This window comes from Mesocricetus auratus, unplaced genomic scaffold, assembly GCF_017639785.1.
Source record: "Mesocricetus auratus isolate SY011 unplaced genomic scaffold, BCM_Maur_2.0 Super-Scaffold_15014, whole genome shotgun sequence".
Lineage (NCBI taxonomy): Eukaryota > Metazoa > Chordata > Mammalia > Rodentia > Cricetidae > Mesocricetus > Mesocricetus auratus.
In genome coordinates this window covers 79,086,214-79,099,414 of record NW_024429186.1, presented here as the reverse complement: position 1 = coordinate 79,099,414, position 13,201 = coordinate 79,086,214, and the positions used below count along the sequence as shown (strand labels likewise).

The following is a 13,201-nucleotide window of genomic DNA, read 5'->3' as shown; positions in this document are numbered from 1 at the left end:
GAAGCCACTGCCGGGCAGAAAAGGTGTTTTATGTCGAGTGCAAGGAACAATGTGTCCCTGTACTTCCCAATAGGTTAGTATGGGGAGTGGGCAGCCTAGAAGATATATTGAACCCACCTATAGATTTCTCCTTTTGGTTTGGACCTCGTGAGCCGCTCCAATTGGAGCGTCTGGCTGCGCTCGCAGCTCCTCCTCCCCACCGGGCCAATAAGCCGCGGGGGCGGTACTTGCGGAGAGCGCCTGCCCGGCTCGCCCGAGCTCGCCGCACCCGCCATCCCCCAGCCGCAGGACCCTGGCGAGCGCCACTCTGCTGGGCTGCTCCCCTGGCCTCGGGTTGCCTGGCTGTGGCGGACTTCCACGACGCGCACACGTCTCTCGTTTTTAAAAATCTCACCAAAGAAATAGATTAGGCTTCAAGCTGGCGGGAACGATGGGTCACATAAAGAAAGGCGAGCTGACCCAGGAAGAAAAGGAGCTTCTGGAAGTGATCGGGAAAGGTACGGGCACAGGGCTGGTACCCGGGCGCCGTGCAACCTAGGGGCGCGCTCCGGGCCCGGGCTGTCTTGGGCAGCTTTCTGTCTCTGGCTGGGAACGGATTGCAGGGGCGGGGAGATGGGAGGCAGAAGCATTGCGGTGATCAGATCGAGGCTTAGACCTCTAAATCAGCTTTTTGGAAATCCACAAGCTGCCACTGCCCCTCAGAGACTGTTAGGCCCGGCCCTAGGGCACTAGCCTCCGCGTGTGCAAGCTTGCCAGCAACTCGGATGTTATGACCGCAGTCAGTCAAGACCACAGTGGCCTGGTAGTTTTAGGCTCTTAAGCGGGTGTCTAAGGGGCCCTTTTGACTTCCGGAGGCCGAAAGATCTGGATTCCTTGCGGATCCCCGCCCCTGCTGGGGGTGGAGGGAGCTCTCAGCGAGGAAATGTTCTTTATAAGGGCACAGAACTCAGCATGAACGTGCCACCTTGAGCTTTCTGCATCCAGGGCCTCTGTGGCTGACTTCCTGTCGCCCAGGAAGGCCAGGAGATGGGGAGAGCTCTGAGGTCTTCTTGTCGTGCTTCTTAGTGCGTTCCCTTTCACTTCGTGGATTCGAGTTCCGCCTCTGCCGTCCAGCTTGTAGGAAGGAAGCCACCTAGGCCAACCAGAAGGGTTGTTTCCTCCACGAGTCTCCGAGTGAACGTCCTAGAGGAATTCTCAGCCGCACCCCGTTACCTGGCAGGTGACATCAGCGTGACCAACGTGCACTGCCACTTTTCTGAGCTGAGGATGAGTGCCTGCAGGCATGACTAATGTGGATGCTTTAAGTCCAAGAACTAGACGTATGCCCTTGAAAGGCAGAGAAACCGGACATTGTAACACTGGGCTCCAGCCGTCTAGGTAGCCAAATTCAGTGTAGAACCACAGATAGGAAGGCAAATGCATTCTTTCTAAGAAGGGTTGCCTGAGTCTAAGGAGCATGAAAAGAGAAAACTATCCGGTTTGAAACCAACAGGTGACTAGGAACTGATGTCACATGTAGGTCAGTCATGTCTGGATTCTCAGGGTAACTGATGATTGCCGAAGATCTCAGAGCTCTGGGTTCGATGTTACTCTGTGAACTGCATGGTGCTCAGTGACTTCTGGTTTTCTGCGCAGTCTTCGGGTTTCTCGCTGCCTTCAGTAGGTCTGGGATTTAGTTTAGTGAACAGGAGCCCCGGCTACGTGCCAGGTACTGTACCCATCAAAAATAAGAGAGGACAGCGCATAATCCACCAGGGATGATAGTTCTGATTTTAAACAGGCCAAAGCTATCACGTGTTCACTAAAGGGAAAGTCAGCGAGTAGCTGGAGAAAATACAGTCTGAAAGGGGTGTGTGTGTAAGGTCTTGGATGTATGCAGAGGTGTGAAAGGGTTTGTATCAAACAGCAATAGTGTGCTTATCACTTATATTTCTTAGGCCACCTCGTGCTCAAGGTTTGTGAGTACACAGATGCTGGTTTACTTTCCCCAAGCCAATGAGTGAGCAACCAAGGTAAATTTACTCTGTGATGCATTCTTGTCCTGTCAGGTTTTGAGATATCATTGCTTTCAGGAAAAGTACTGAGAGATGGGAGAAGATAAGCCAGCGTTGAATTCAATTCTGAGCACATGGCATGTACATTTAATCTAGAAGAGCTAAAGGTTTGTGTTTTGTTTTGTTTTCTCGGAATTGTAGCAGGAAGCATCATGGAATGGTTATTTTTGGTTGTGAGCCTAGCCTTTAACGGCTGAGCCATCTCTCCAGCCCAATGGAATGGTTATAACTATGTGTCTGGGTTAGGTTTTTTTTTTAATTTTTATTTATTTTTTGTCAATTTAACACAAGCTAGCGTCGTTCAGGAAGAGGAACTTCAGTTGAGATATCTGCAACAGGTTACAAGTTTGTGCCAGCATTTTCGGGATTAATGATTGATATGGAAGGGGCCAGCCTCCTGGGGTCAGTGCCACCTTTGGGAAGTTGGTTCTGGGTTCTATAAGAAAAGCAGACCAGAAAGCAAGCCAGTAAGCAGCACTCCTCCAAGGCCTCTTCATCAGCTCCTGCCCCCAGATTCCTGCCTGGAGTTCCTGCCCAGAAGACTTCCTTCATGATGGCGTATTCCTCCTTCCCTGAGTTGATGTTTTATCACAGCTTTTGGTCATGATGTTTTATCACAGCAATAGAAAGATGACACCATGCCGGTCTGGTTTGCAACAGGAACGGCATTGTTTCCTGATGCTGTGGACTTATGCAGGTGTCTAATTCTGTGGGTATAATAGTCCCTACCTCATGCCACTGTTTAAGGATGAAAGTGACTTAGTACAGGTGACATGTTAAACACACTCTGTGGCTTTGGTGAATATCTCCCCTTCATAGAGAAGGAAACTGCAGAGGGAGAGCTTCTAGAAACCTTGCAGAAATCTACTGTTTCAAGGCACATGTTATAGTAGATATACTTAGAAGCATCTTGATTTTTTTTAAAAAAAGCATTTTTAAGAAAAGTAAAACGTATGTGTGTGTTTGTGCTGTAGAGCACTGTTGCACCTGCTGTGCGGCCTGCATCCAAGAATGTAGCGAGGTGGTTGGGATAGATGACACAGACACCGGTCGGTTGCTTTAAGAAAACTTTATGCTTCCCAAGTCAGCTTAGGAGGAGACCCCAGTCCGCTTAGGAGAGAGAAGTCTCCCCAAGAAGAGCCGGGCGTTGGTGGTGCACGCCTTTAATCCCAGCACTCGGGAGGCAGAGGCAGGCGGATCTCTGTGAGTTCGAGACCAGCCTGGACTACCAAGTGAGTTCCAGGACAGCCTCCAAAGCCACAGAGAAACCCTGTCTCGAAAAACCAAAAAAAAAAAAAAAAAAAAAAAGAGCTTCCCTTTTTAAGGACTTCTGCCATCCATCTACATACAATTCTTTCCAGACTTCTCACCCTCCTGGCTGGTGGTTTAATCTCCGGCCCCAGAATCGGGGAGACACCGCAGGGGGGGACAGGAAGAGGCATCTAGCCGTAGGGGGTGTGAAAGTCATGGTATCTCAGTGAGCTAGCCCTTATCTGAGCCCTATCAAGAGCTTCAAAGCACTGAATTGTTTTCAGTAAACATTACACAGCTGCCTGCTCCCAGGCTAAAGGGGAAGTGGGTTTTTGCTCAAGGTCTGGTGTCCCCACAGAGCACAGCCACTCTTGGGGGCCAGATGGTATCCGATCCTCTGGAGCTGGAGTTAGTTCCGGGTGGCTGTGAGCCACCAGATGTAGACGCTATCTATGGATGCTGGGAACTGAACTGCAGCCTTCTGCAAGAGTGAAAGCTGGGTTTAAATGAGTCCACCAGACCCAAGATAAATGACACACAGGTATTTATTAGGGAAGCACTTATGCAGATAATAGTAATTAACCACTGCGGTCCTCCTGCTCCAGAAGATGCAGTCGCTGCCCTTGGGATGCTCTCACCACACCCCAAGAGAGCGAGTCAGCCCCTCCTCCACCTTATAACGGGCCATGTCTGAACACCTGAAGCCACACTAGGAGAGCAAGATGCCACCAAACAGTAGCAGTGTGTTACTTTTAACTAATGGGCTGTCTATGCAGCCTCCAGTTGTCTGCTTGGAAACATTTTCACAGCTTTATACATGATGATGGCAATTTATATCTATATATTTCTCTTCTAAAGTTAAGGCACTTGCAAGCCACGCGGTGCCTTAGTGGGTAACGTCCTTTCTGAGCAAGCTAGACAACCCAAGTTTGCCCACTGGAGCCCACATAAAGATGGAACGAGAACTGTCTCCAAGGTTGTCCTCTGACCCCCACGTATGTCCCTTGGCATGTGCACACACCCTCCACATACATCATACGGTTAAGATGCTTGAAACATGTTTACATAATTTTCCTTATATGTAAACCTTATATGGCAGCCACTGTCTCAAACCACATTGTAAACGTTTAATTGGATATAGATGCTGCCAAGACTCAGTTGCTAAGAGCACTTATTGGTCTTGTAGACCTGGGTTCAGTTCCCAGTGGACTCACAAGCATCAGTAACTCCAGCTCCAGAGATCTAAGGTCATCTTCTGGCCTCCACAGATACCAGGCAGTTTCGTGGTACCCATATATACACACAGGCAAGATGCTCTACACATAAATAATTTCCTTTGGGACAGGGTTTCTCTGTGTAGCCCAGACCATCCTGGCATTCACTCTGTAGACCATGCTGGCCTCGAACTCAGAGCCCCACCTGCCTCTTCCTCCCAGTTGCTGAGACTGAAGGTGTGTGCTGCCGCGCCCGCTGCGCAGCCTGTATCCGAGAATGTGGCGAGGGTGTCGGGATTGACGACACAGAGACCAGAAGGCTCCTCAAGAAGGCTCTCTTTTATTCCTATTCTGGCTCGTTATTATATACCCTGACACCAGGGGTGGGGGTGGGTGGTCTGAAGAGGCAGATAGACTTTGTGAAAGGTCGAGGTCAGGGCAGTTCCGTGGGCCAGCCCTTTTCAGGAACTTATTGCCCTGGGCATTGTATTGTTTTTCGTAAACATTGTCTTACAGCTGCCTACTCCCAGGCCGATGGGGAAGTGGGTCTCTGCTCAAGGTCTGGTGTCCCCACAATTCCCCATTTTTATTTTCTAATGAAGCACTGCTGGCTTAGGTCAAGTAGGGTCACCCTCCCTTGCCCGTCTTTGGGGGACCTTGAACCCCTGTCTTAGGTGGGAGGTGTCTTCCCCACAGGTCTTCCGTCAACGGAAGAACCTCATCCTTAAGTCATCTGTAAGCAACCTTCATGGCTATCGGGATTGTCATGGGCTAGGCTAAACAATACTTGGTTATGGATCTCTTGCCTCTGGAACAAGGCACATTTGAGCTCGGCATAAGGCCAGAATGCCTACTGCCACTGCCACCATTTCCAGGACCCCCATTGACATAGCGACTCTCCATCACCGTACCCATCACTAGATCTGGGCCATAACATTCTACCAGCCTTTCTCTGTTACAAGGGTAACCTGCATGTGATTTACATTTACAATTTGATGGTCAAAACAGTGATAAAGTTTACAATCGTTCTAAGATCTGCTCAGGAAAGCATTTAGAAAGTGCACTTGCACAGATACATTGGGCACAATCATTGATGTTACACATGTAACATTATAAAAAATATGAACAAGAGGCTTGTTGCACTATCCATAGAGCACCAATTTGTTCCTGTGGTGATGCAGTTTGTTGATTTAACGTCAGTAGCCTCAGCTGAATATGTGACTTGAGCCAAGATCTCCTTTCTGTCTCATTAGGACAAGTTGCATTTCTCCAGAAAAATACACTGGCATAGGTGCGATTCCAGAAACAGGAACCACCAAGTCTGATATTTCAAGTGACCATGTCCTGTTTAAATACTGAAAAGAGGCTTTTCACTCATCACAGTCCATACCAATGTCCAAATGTTTTAAATGGGTCCTTTTTTCCCCTAAAGGGAATAACTGGCAAAATGAATTCTGTTGTTTCAAGGTGTGTCAAGGGCAGACAGTTAGTCTTTCCAGTTCTCTGTTGGCTTCAGGATGAAAACTCACGGGTCCGAGAGGTTGATGCAGCAGGCCTGTTGACAAACTGGAAATCTCGAACCCACTGTTTTCTTTCTTTCTTGGGCTGTAGATTCGATGACATCAAGGGTCAGGAACACTGATTTAGGACATCTCACTCAAACTCGCTTAGGTAGGCTCCCATGGTCTCAGGTCCAGTTTTTCTCTGCTCCATGCATCTCACTAAGTGGTCTGACAGCTGCCAAAGCTTTATTCTTTTCCTGTAAGAAAACACAAACATGCCCTCGACCCCAAATTAGTGTCTTCTCCATTGTCTAGTGCATGGATGTCTCCATTTGACCTGAGCAATGGTTGCTCAAGTTCCATCATGCCAGAATCTGTCTGAAGCAGATTGCTCACTGGCATTCACATTTTAAAATTTTTAAATGAGGAGTGTATTATTTGATGAGTCATGTGGGAACTGGGGACATTACTCCCCCCTTTTTTATTTTCTAAATTTAGTTTGAACTGTTGAAGCTGGACCATAACAGTAGAAGGATTTGTCTACCCTCCTTAGTTAACTATCTAGGTGAATTGGGATCACTATCTAGATTATTAATAGATGCTCTTTAAAAAGGACATATCCATTAAATATTTCCCAAAAAAACTTCTGAAAATCACTCAAAGATTGTAAACTATACTGTGTCCAAATAACTTTTGAAAATTATTTGAAGTCTGTGAGCAGTCTTTCCCAATCTAACCTGACAAGGCCTCATTTGTATCTTAACTTTTCTGTCAAAACATTAACAGACTGGCTGGATGTTCCTTTTGGCTATATCTGAAGCAATTTAGGTAGCTTTTAAAAACTATTTTTGAAGGGATTTAAATATCCTTTTAATCATATAAGCAGTTCACACTCACGCATTCACAATCACATTTCATACATGCATCTTTCGGTCATCCTTTTTCCCTAGGTCATGATTGGTTTGTTGAAATGAAACTTCCTTAATTGAAATCTATGTAAAAGAACAATTCCAGCCAATCCTTGAACTAAAAAGGTTAAAAAGTCCCATATGCCCCTCATCATTCCTCCATTTGAGCTACAGTGATGGGGTGCAGCTGTATCTACTCCTTGTAACTCTGTAGATGCAAGGTGGAGAGGCCAGGCTTTTGGCCAAAAAGTTTTAGAGATGACTCACAAAATAGAACTTAAATGCAAACAGAATTTTCCATTTTATATACCTTTGTCTTTGTCTTTTTCTTTACTAATACCAGTACCTCTTTACCAATTTTTTTGATTCACCCATTTTTGGGGGGGGGACAGGGTTTCTCTGTATTGTTTGGAGGCTGTCCTGGAACTTGCTCTGTAGACCAGGCTGGCCTTGAACTCAAGAGATCTGCCTGCCTGTGTCTCCCCAGTACTGGGATTAAAGGCATGCTGGGATTAAAGGCGTGTGTGCCGCCAACGCCCGGCTATTTACCGATTTTCAATCCATCCTTCAACCCAGGATGTTCCCTCATAAAGGCGTGCTGGGATTAAAGGCTTGTGTGCCGCCAACGCCCGGCTATTCACCCATTTTCAATCCATCCTTCAACCCAGGATGTTCCCTCATGCAAAAAGCCTTAAGATTTACACAATCCACCCTCCAACTCAGGGCAATCTCTCGGGTTCCCCTCTTTCGCAACCTTGGTGTCAGGCTGAGGCCTAGAGATTTAATGTAATCCACCCTCCAACTGAGGGCAACCTCTCAATTTTTCTTTCTTACTGGAGATTTAATCCAATCCACCCTGCAACTGAGGGTGATCCCTCAGGGTCCCCTTACTTTCCTGACCTTTGTCATGTGAAGGCCTGGAGATATAATCCAATCCACCCCCCAACTGAGGGCAATCTCTCAGGGTCCCCTTACTTTCCTGACCTTTGTCAGGCGAAGGCGTGGAGATTTAATCCAATCCACCCTCCAACTGAGGGCGATCTCTCAGGTTCCCCTTTCTTTCCTGACCTTTATCGGGGGAAGGCCTGGAGATTTAATCTGGTACCTCTAGCTTGGTACCCCTTTTTAACACATCCACATAGCCTTACACGGCCAGCCTTTTAGATCTCTCAGTTCCCCTTTACTTTCCTGACATCAGTGGATCAGGCGAAAGACTGGAGATTTTTATTTTATTTCTTATTTTACTTTTTTTTTTTTTGGACTGGGATTCTCTCTATCCTTTTGGAGGCTGTCCTGGAACTCACTCTATAGACCAGGATGACCTCTGACTCCAGGCCCACGGGATCTGATGCTTTCTCCTGGCAACTGTGGGTACCATGCGGTCATGTGGTACAGGCGTACATGTAGACAGCAAAACCCATGCCCATAAAATGTAAAAGGTGGGACGGACATGTAAGGTGCCCCGAAGGCTTGGAGTGTGTCCATATTAAGACAAGCCCCGAATCTTCCTCAGAATTCTCTGGGACTTTTGTTTATTGTTAGGGAAGCTGGGGCTTGGTCTGCTTTGTTGAGCTTCACAGCACAGGTACCTGGTGGAAGGCCGTGACAACGAGCTTGCGGCCCTTAGCGCCGCCTGTCTGCCGGTGCTGGTTGATCTATCTAAAACTGACCATTCCCACCCCAGCGAAGGCAGCTGGGTTCCGTTTTCTTTGGTTTGAACGCAAACTCTCAAAAGGAAGCGGATCATTACTAATTTCCATTAGTTCTGCCTGCAGGAAGGTTGATCCAGCCCAATCCAGGCACTTCTCACAGTGTTGCTTCTCCTACTGTGTTTGTTACATTAAACAGAACACGTTTCCTTCCCCAAGTCTCCCATGGAGGGTAAGGAATAGGGGAAGTCTGGAACACGTTTCCTTCCCCAAGTCTCCCATGGAGGGTAAGGAATAGGGGAAGTCTAGAACATGTTTCCTCTTCCCCAAGTCTCCCATGGAGGGTAAGGAATAGGGGAAGTCTAGAACACGTTTCCTCTTCCCCAAGTCTCCCATGGAGGGTAAGGAATAGGGAAGTCTAGAACATGTTTCCTCTTCCCCAAGTCTCCCATGGAGGGTAAGGAATAGGGGAAGTCTAGAACATGTTTCCTCTTCCCCAAGTCTCCCATGGAGGGTAAGGAATAGGGGAAGTCTAGAACACATTTCCTCTTCTCCAAGTCTCCCATGGAGGGTAAGGAATAGGGGAAGTCTAGAACACGTTTCCTTCCCCAAGTCTCCCATGGAGGGTAAGGAATAGGGGAAGTCTGGAACACGTTTCCTCTTCTCCAAGTCTCCCATGGAGGGTAAGGAATAGGGGAAGTCTGGAACACGTTTCCTCTTCTCCAAGTCTCCCATGGAGGGTAAGGAATAGGGGAAGTCTAGAACACGTTTCCTCTTCTCCAAGTCTCCCATGGAGGGTAAGGAATAGGGGAAGTCTGGAACATGTTTCCTCTTCCCCAAGTCTCCCATGGAGGGTAAGGAATAGGGGAAGTCTGGAACACGTTTCCTCTTCCCAAGTCTCCCATGGAGGGTAAGGAATAGGGGAAGTCTAGAACACGTTTCCTCTTCTCCAAGTCTCCCATGGAGGGTAAGGAATAGGGGAAGTCTAGAACACGTTTCCTTCCCCAAGTCTCCCATGGAGGGTAAGGAATAGGGGAAGTCTAGAACACGTTTCCTTCCCCAAGTCTCCCATGGAGGGTAAGGAATAGGGGAAGTCTAGAACACGTTTCCTCTTCCCCAAGTCTCCCATGGAGGGTAAGGAATAGGGAAGTCTAGAACACGTTTCCTTCCCCAAGTCTCCCATGGAGGGTAAGGAATAGGGGAAGTCTAGAACACGTTTCCTCTTCCCCAAGTCTCCCATGGAGGGTAAGGAATAGGGGAAGTCTGGAACACGTTTCCTTCCCCAAGTCTCCCATGGAGGGTAAGGAATAGGGGAAGTCTAGAACACGTTTCCTTCCCCAAGTCTCCCATGGAGGGTAAGGAATAGGGGAAGTCTAGAACACGTTTCCTTCCCCAAGTCTCCCATGGAGGGTAAGGAATAGGGGAAGTCTAGAACACGTTTCCTCTTCTCCAAGTCTCCCATGGAGGGTAAGGAATAGGGGAAGTCTGGAACACGTTTCCTTCCCCAAGTCTCCCATGGAGGGTAAGGAATAGGGGAAGTCTAGAACACGTTTCCTCTTCTCCAAGTCTCCCATGGAGGGTAAGGAATAGGGGAAGTCTAGAACACGTTTCCTTCCCCAAGTCTCCCATGGAGGGTAAGGAATAGGGGAAGTCTAGAACACGTTTCCTTCCCCAAGTCTCCCATGGAGGGTAAGGAATAGGGGAAGTCTAGAACACGTTTCCTTCCCCAAGTCTCCCATGGAGGGTAAGGAATAGGGGAAGTCTAGAACACGTTTCCTTCCCCAAGTCTCCCATGGAGGGTAAGGAATAGGGGAAGTCTAGAACACGTTTCCTCTTCTCCAAGTCTCCCATGGAGGGTAAGGAATAGGGGAAGTCTAGAACACGTTTCCTTCCCCAAGTCTCCCATGGAGGGTAAAGAATAGGGGAAGTCTGGAACATGTTTCCTTCCCCAAGTCTCCCATGGAGGGTAAGGAATAGGGAAGTCTAGAACACGTTTCCTTCCCCAAGTCTCCCATGGAGGGTAAGGAATAGGGGAAGTCTAGAACACGTTTCCTTCCCCAAGTCTCCCATGGAGGGTAAGGAATAGGGAAGTCTAGAACACGTTTCCTTCCCCAAGTCTCCCATGGAGGGTAAGGAATAGGGGAAGTCTAGAACACGTTTCCTTCCCCAAGTCTCCCATGGAGGGTAAGGAATAGGGAAGTCTGGATCCCGTGTGAGCCCCGTGCTTCACATTGCTTGTTCTGTGGTTTCCTTTTGGTGTCATTAGATTGGGAACACCAAATTAAAAGTCACATTACATATATATTTCCCCTTGGGGTAGTTCACTCATTTATTTTCATTCTGCAGAAGCTCAAGGTCTTTGCAGATTTTTTTTCCATCTTGTTCCCTGAATCTCCAAAAGCTGATGTAAGAGATTTCCCAAATCGGTGTGTGTGCATGTATGTGTCTGCATGGGTGGGACATGGTACGTATTTGTTCTCTGCCCTTGTTTCCTGACACACAGTTCTTAACAGTTCTTAAAGCCCCCATCCACACCCCATCTAAGCATCAGATGTGCTGGGTACATCTTTTATTCTAATATCTCTTGGCATTTCCTAGGTGACAGGCTTGTTAGTTCCTAGGTGCTTATTAGTTGCTGTTTGTGGGCTCCTGGATAGTTCTACGGCATGGGGTGCTCATTGGAAAGACCAGCCATGATTACAAGCTTGGAACTTCCAGCTTCACCTTACCCCCATCGACTTCTGGAAAGGGGAAAGGGGAAAGGGCAGGAGACCTAGCTAATAATTGGCCATGTTTATGCATCGAAGTCTCAAAGTATTTCCAAAATACCAGACTGAGAAAGTGTTTAGATTTCTGGAAGAGGGACTGCCCAAAGAGGGCTCTCTGTCTCCTCCCATCTGCCGTTTCTTATTCATCTAGACTAGGGGTTCTCAGCCTTCCTAACGCTGCAACCCTTCCATACAGTTCCTCATGTGGTGACCCCCAACCATAAAATGACTTTCATCACTCCTTCATAACTGTAACGTTGCTGCTGTTATGCATTGTAATGTAAATGCCTGATATGCAGGATATCTAATATGCAATGCCTGTGAAGGGGTTGTGTGATTCTCAAAGGAATGGAGACCCACAGGGGAGAACCATACTTTTACAGGAAAATGTGAGTTTGGTATTTCCTTGAGTCCTGTGAGTTGTCAAGCCTAAGGAAGACATATCATTGATGTCTGCTGGTAAGCGGCTGTGTGTGTGTGTTTTGCAGGGGTCAGGATAGTGTCTGCTGTTGTAGAGTCTTGAGACTACTGAGTGAGAGTTTAGCCGGAGAAAACATCCCTGTGCTATGCTTTACAGCATGCCTAGTATCTTTTTAGGCTGGTGGCCACTGGGCAAACATTCTGTAGGATTAGAGGCCTGTTCTCTAATGAGACCCATCCTATCCTTAACATCAGCAGGCTTTGAGATGCTCACAATCTCTATAATATTCTCCTTTCGTCCATAAACACCTTCTGGCCAGGAAGAAAATGACCTCCGTGAGTTCTCAGTGAGCGTGTAAGTCACCTGCTGCATCTTCCCAAGGGCAAGCAGGGTGAAGGTCTTCTTGCCCTTTGTGTGCAGTGGCAGATCTTGGAGTTACAGACAGTTGTTAGTTGCCATGTGGGTGCTGGGACTTGAACCCAGGTCCTGTAGAAGAGCCCCTTAACCGCTGAGCCACCTTGAGAAGGTCTTCAATGGGAAACTACAGGCATGGCTGAAGCTGAAAGTAGAAGCTGCTTACGTACTCCAAAGCTTCTTCCTCCTGTGTCTGTGTGTGACAACTTTGGGTGACACTGTCAGGAACATTGTCTGCCTCCTTTGAGACAGAGTCTATCGTGTGCCTGGAGCTCACCAGTTAGGTCAGACTGGCTTGCTTGTGCTGCAGCAAATTTCTCCTTTTCCTTAGCCGTTCAGCCAATGATACCAACTGTCCTCACAGGGAGTTCAGTACCAGAAAAAGAAAACAAAACAAAACAAAAAACCCAGCCAAACAAACGAACCAAAGGAAACCCCACACTGTTTACAGAAATATCAGCATCCCACTCCAGGGTCACCTAGGTCATTCTGTTGTCATTTTCCCAACACACCCAGTGGCATCACAGCTTCTCCTGCACTGGTGGGGAGCCCTCAGGGCTCTTGCCTACAAATCATACAGTGGGAGAGGGGCACGCTGGTGTTCAGGGTGCACCCCACGTCTCCTCTTAGTTGGGGTGCTCCTGTCTTTGGTCTCCTTTTAGAGGGGAGGCATGTAGCTCATCCTCACACTCTGAGGACATTGAATTTCATTGTTCTCTTCCAGTCAAGCCAAGAAATTACTTGGCCGAGCTTGTGGCTGTCGTGGATTAATGGTGACGACATTGATGTTCTCTTCTGCAACCACTCTCTGTCACGATGCACACAAAACTGGAAAAACCTGCTTTTCTGACCCAATTACAGCTGCTTTCCAAATCTGCAGAGGCTTTCCAAATCTGCAGATGCCGGACCTTTTGGTTTTAATTCAATCCTTTCCAGGATGGGAGACTGAATACTCACCAGAGAGCAATCTCCATGGTTGCAGACTTTGTAACTATGTCCTACCTAGAGGTTTCTAAGCCA

General features: G+C 47.7%; 1 protein-coding gene across 1 annotated transcript in view; it reads left to right on the top strand.

The window, feature by feature from the left end:
* The first annotated feature begins 242 nt into the window (after positions 1-242).
* Ankmy2 (ankyrin repeat and MYND domain containing 2) overlaps positions 243-13,201 on the top strand; it is a 50,656-nt gene continuing 37,697 nt past the window's right edge. The window contains exon 1 of the mRNA XM_005076218.4: positions 243-497. Coding sequence (XP_005076275.1) covers positions 431-497 — 67 coding nt within the window. The 5' untranslated portion in view covers positions 243-430. The remainder of the gene's footprint in view (positions 498-13,201) is intronic.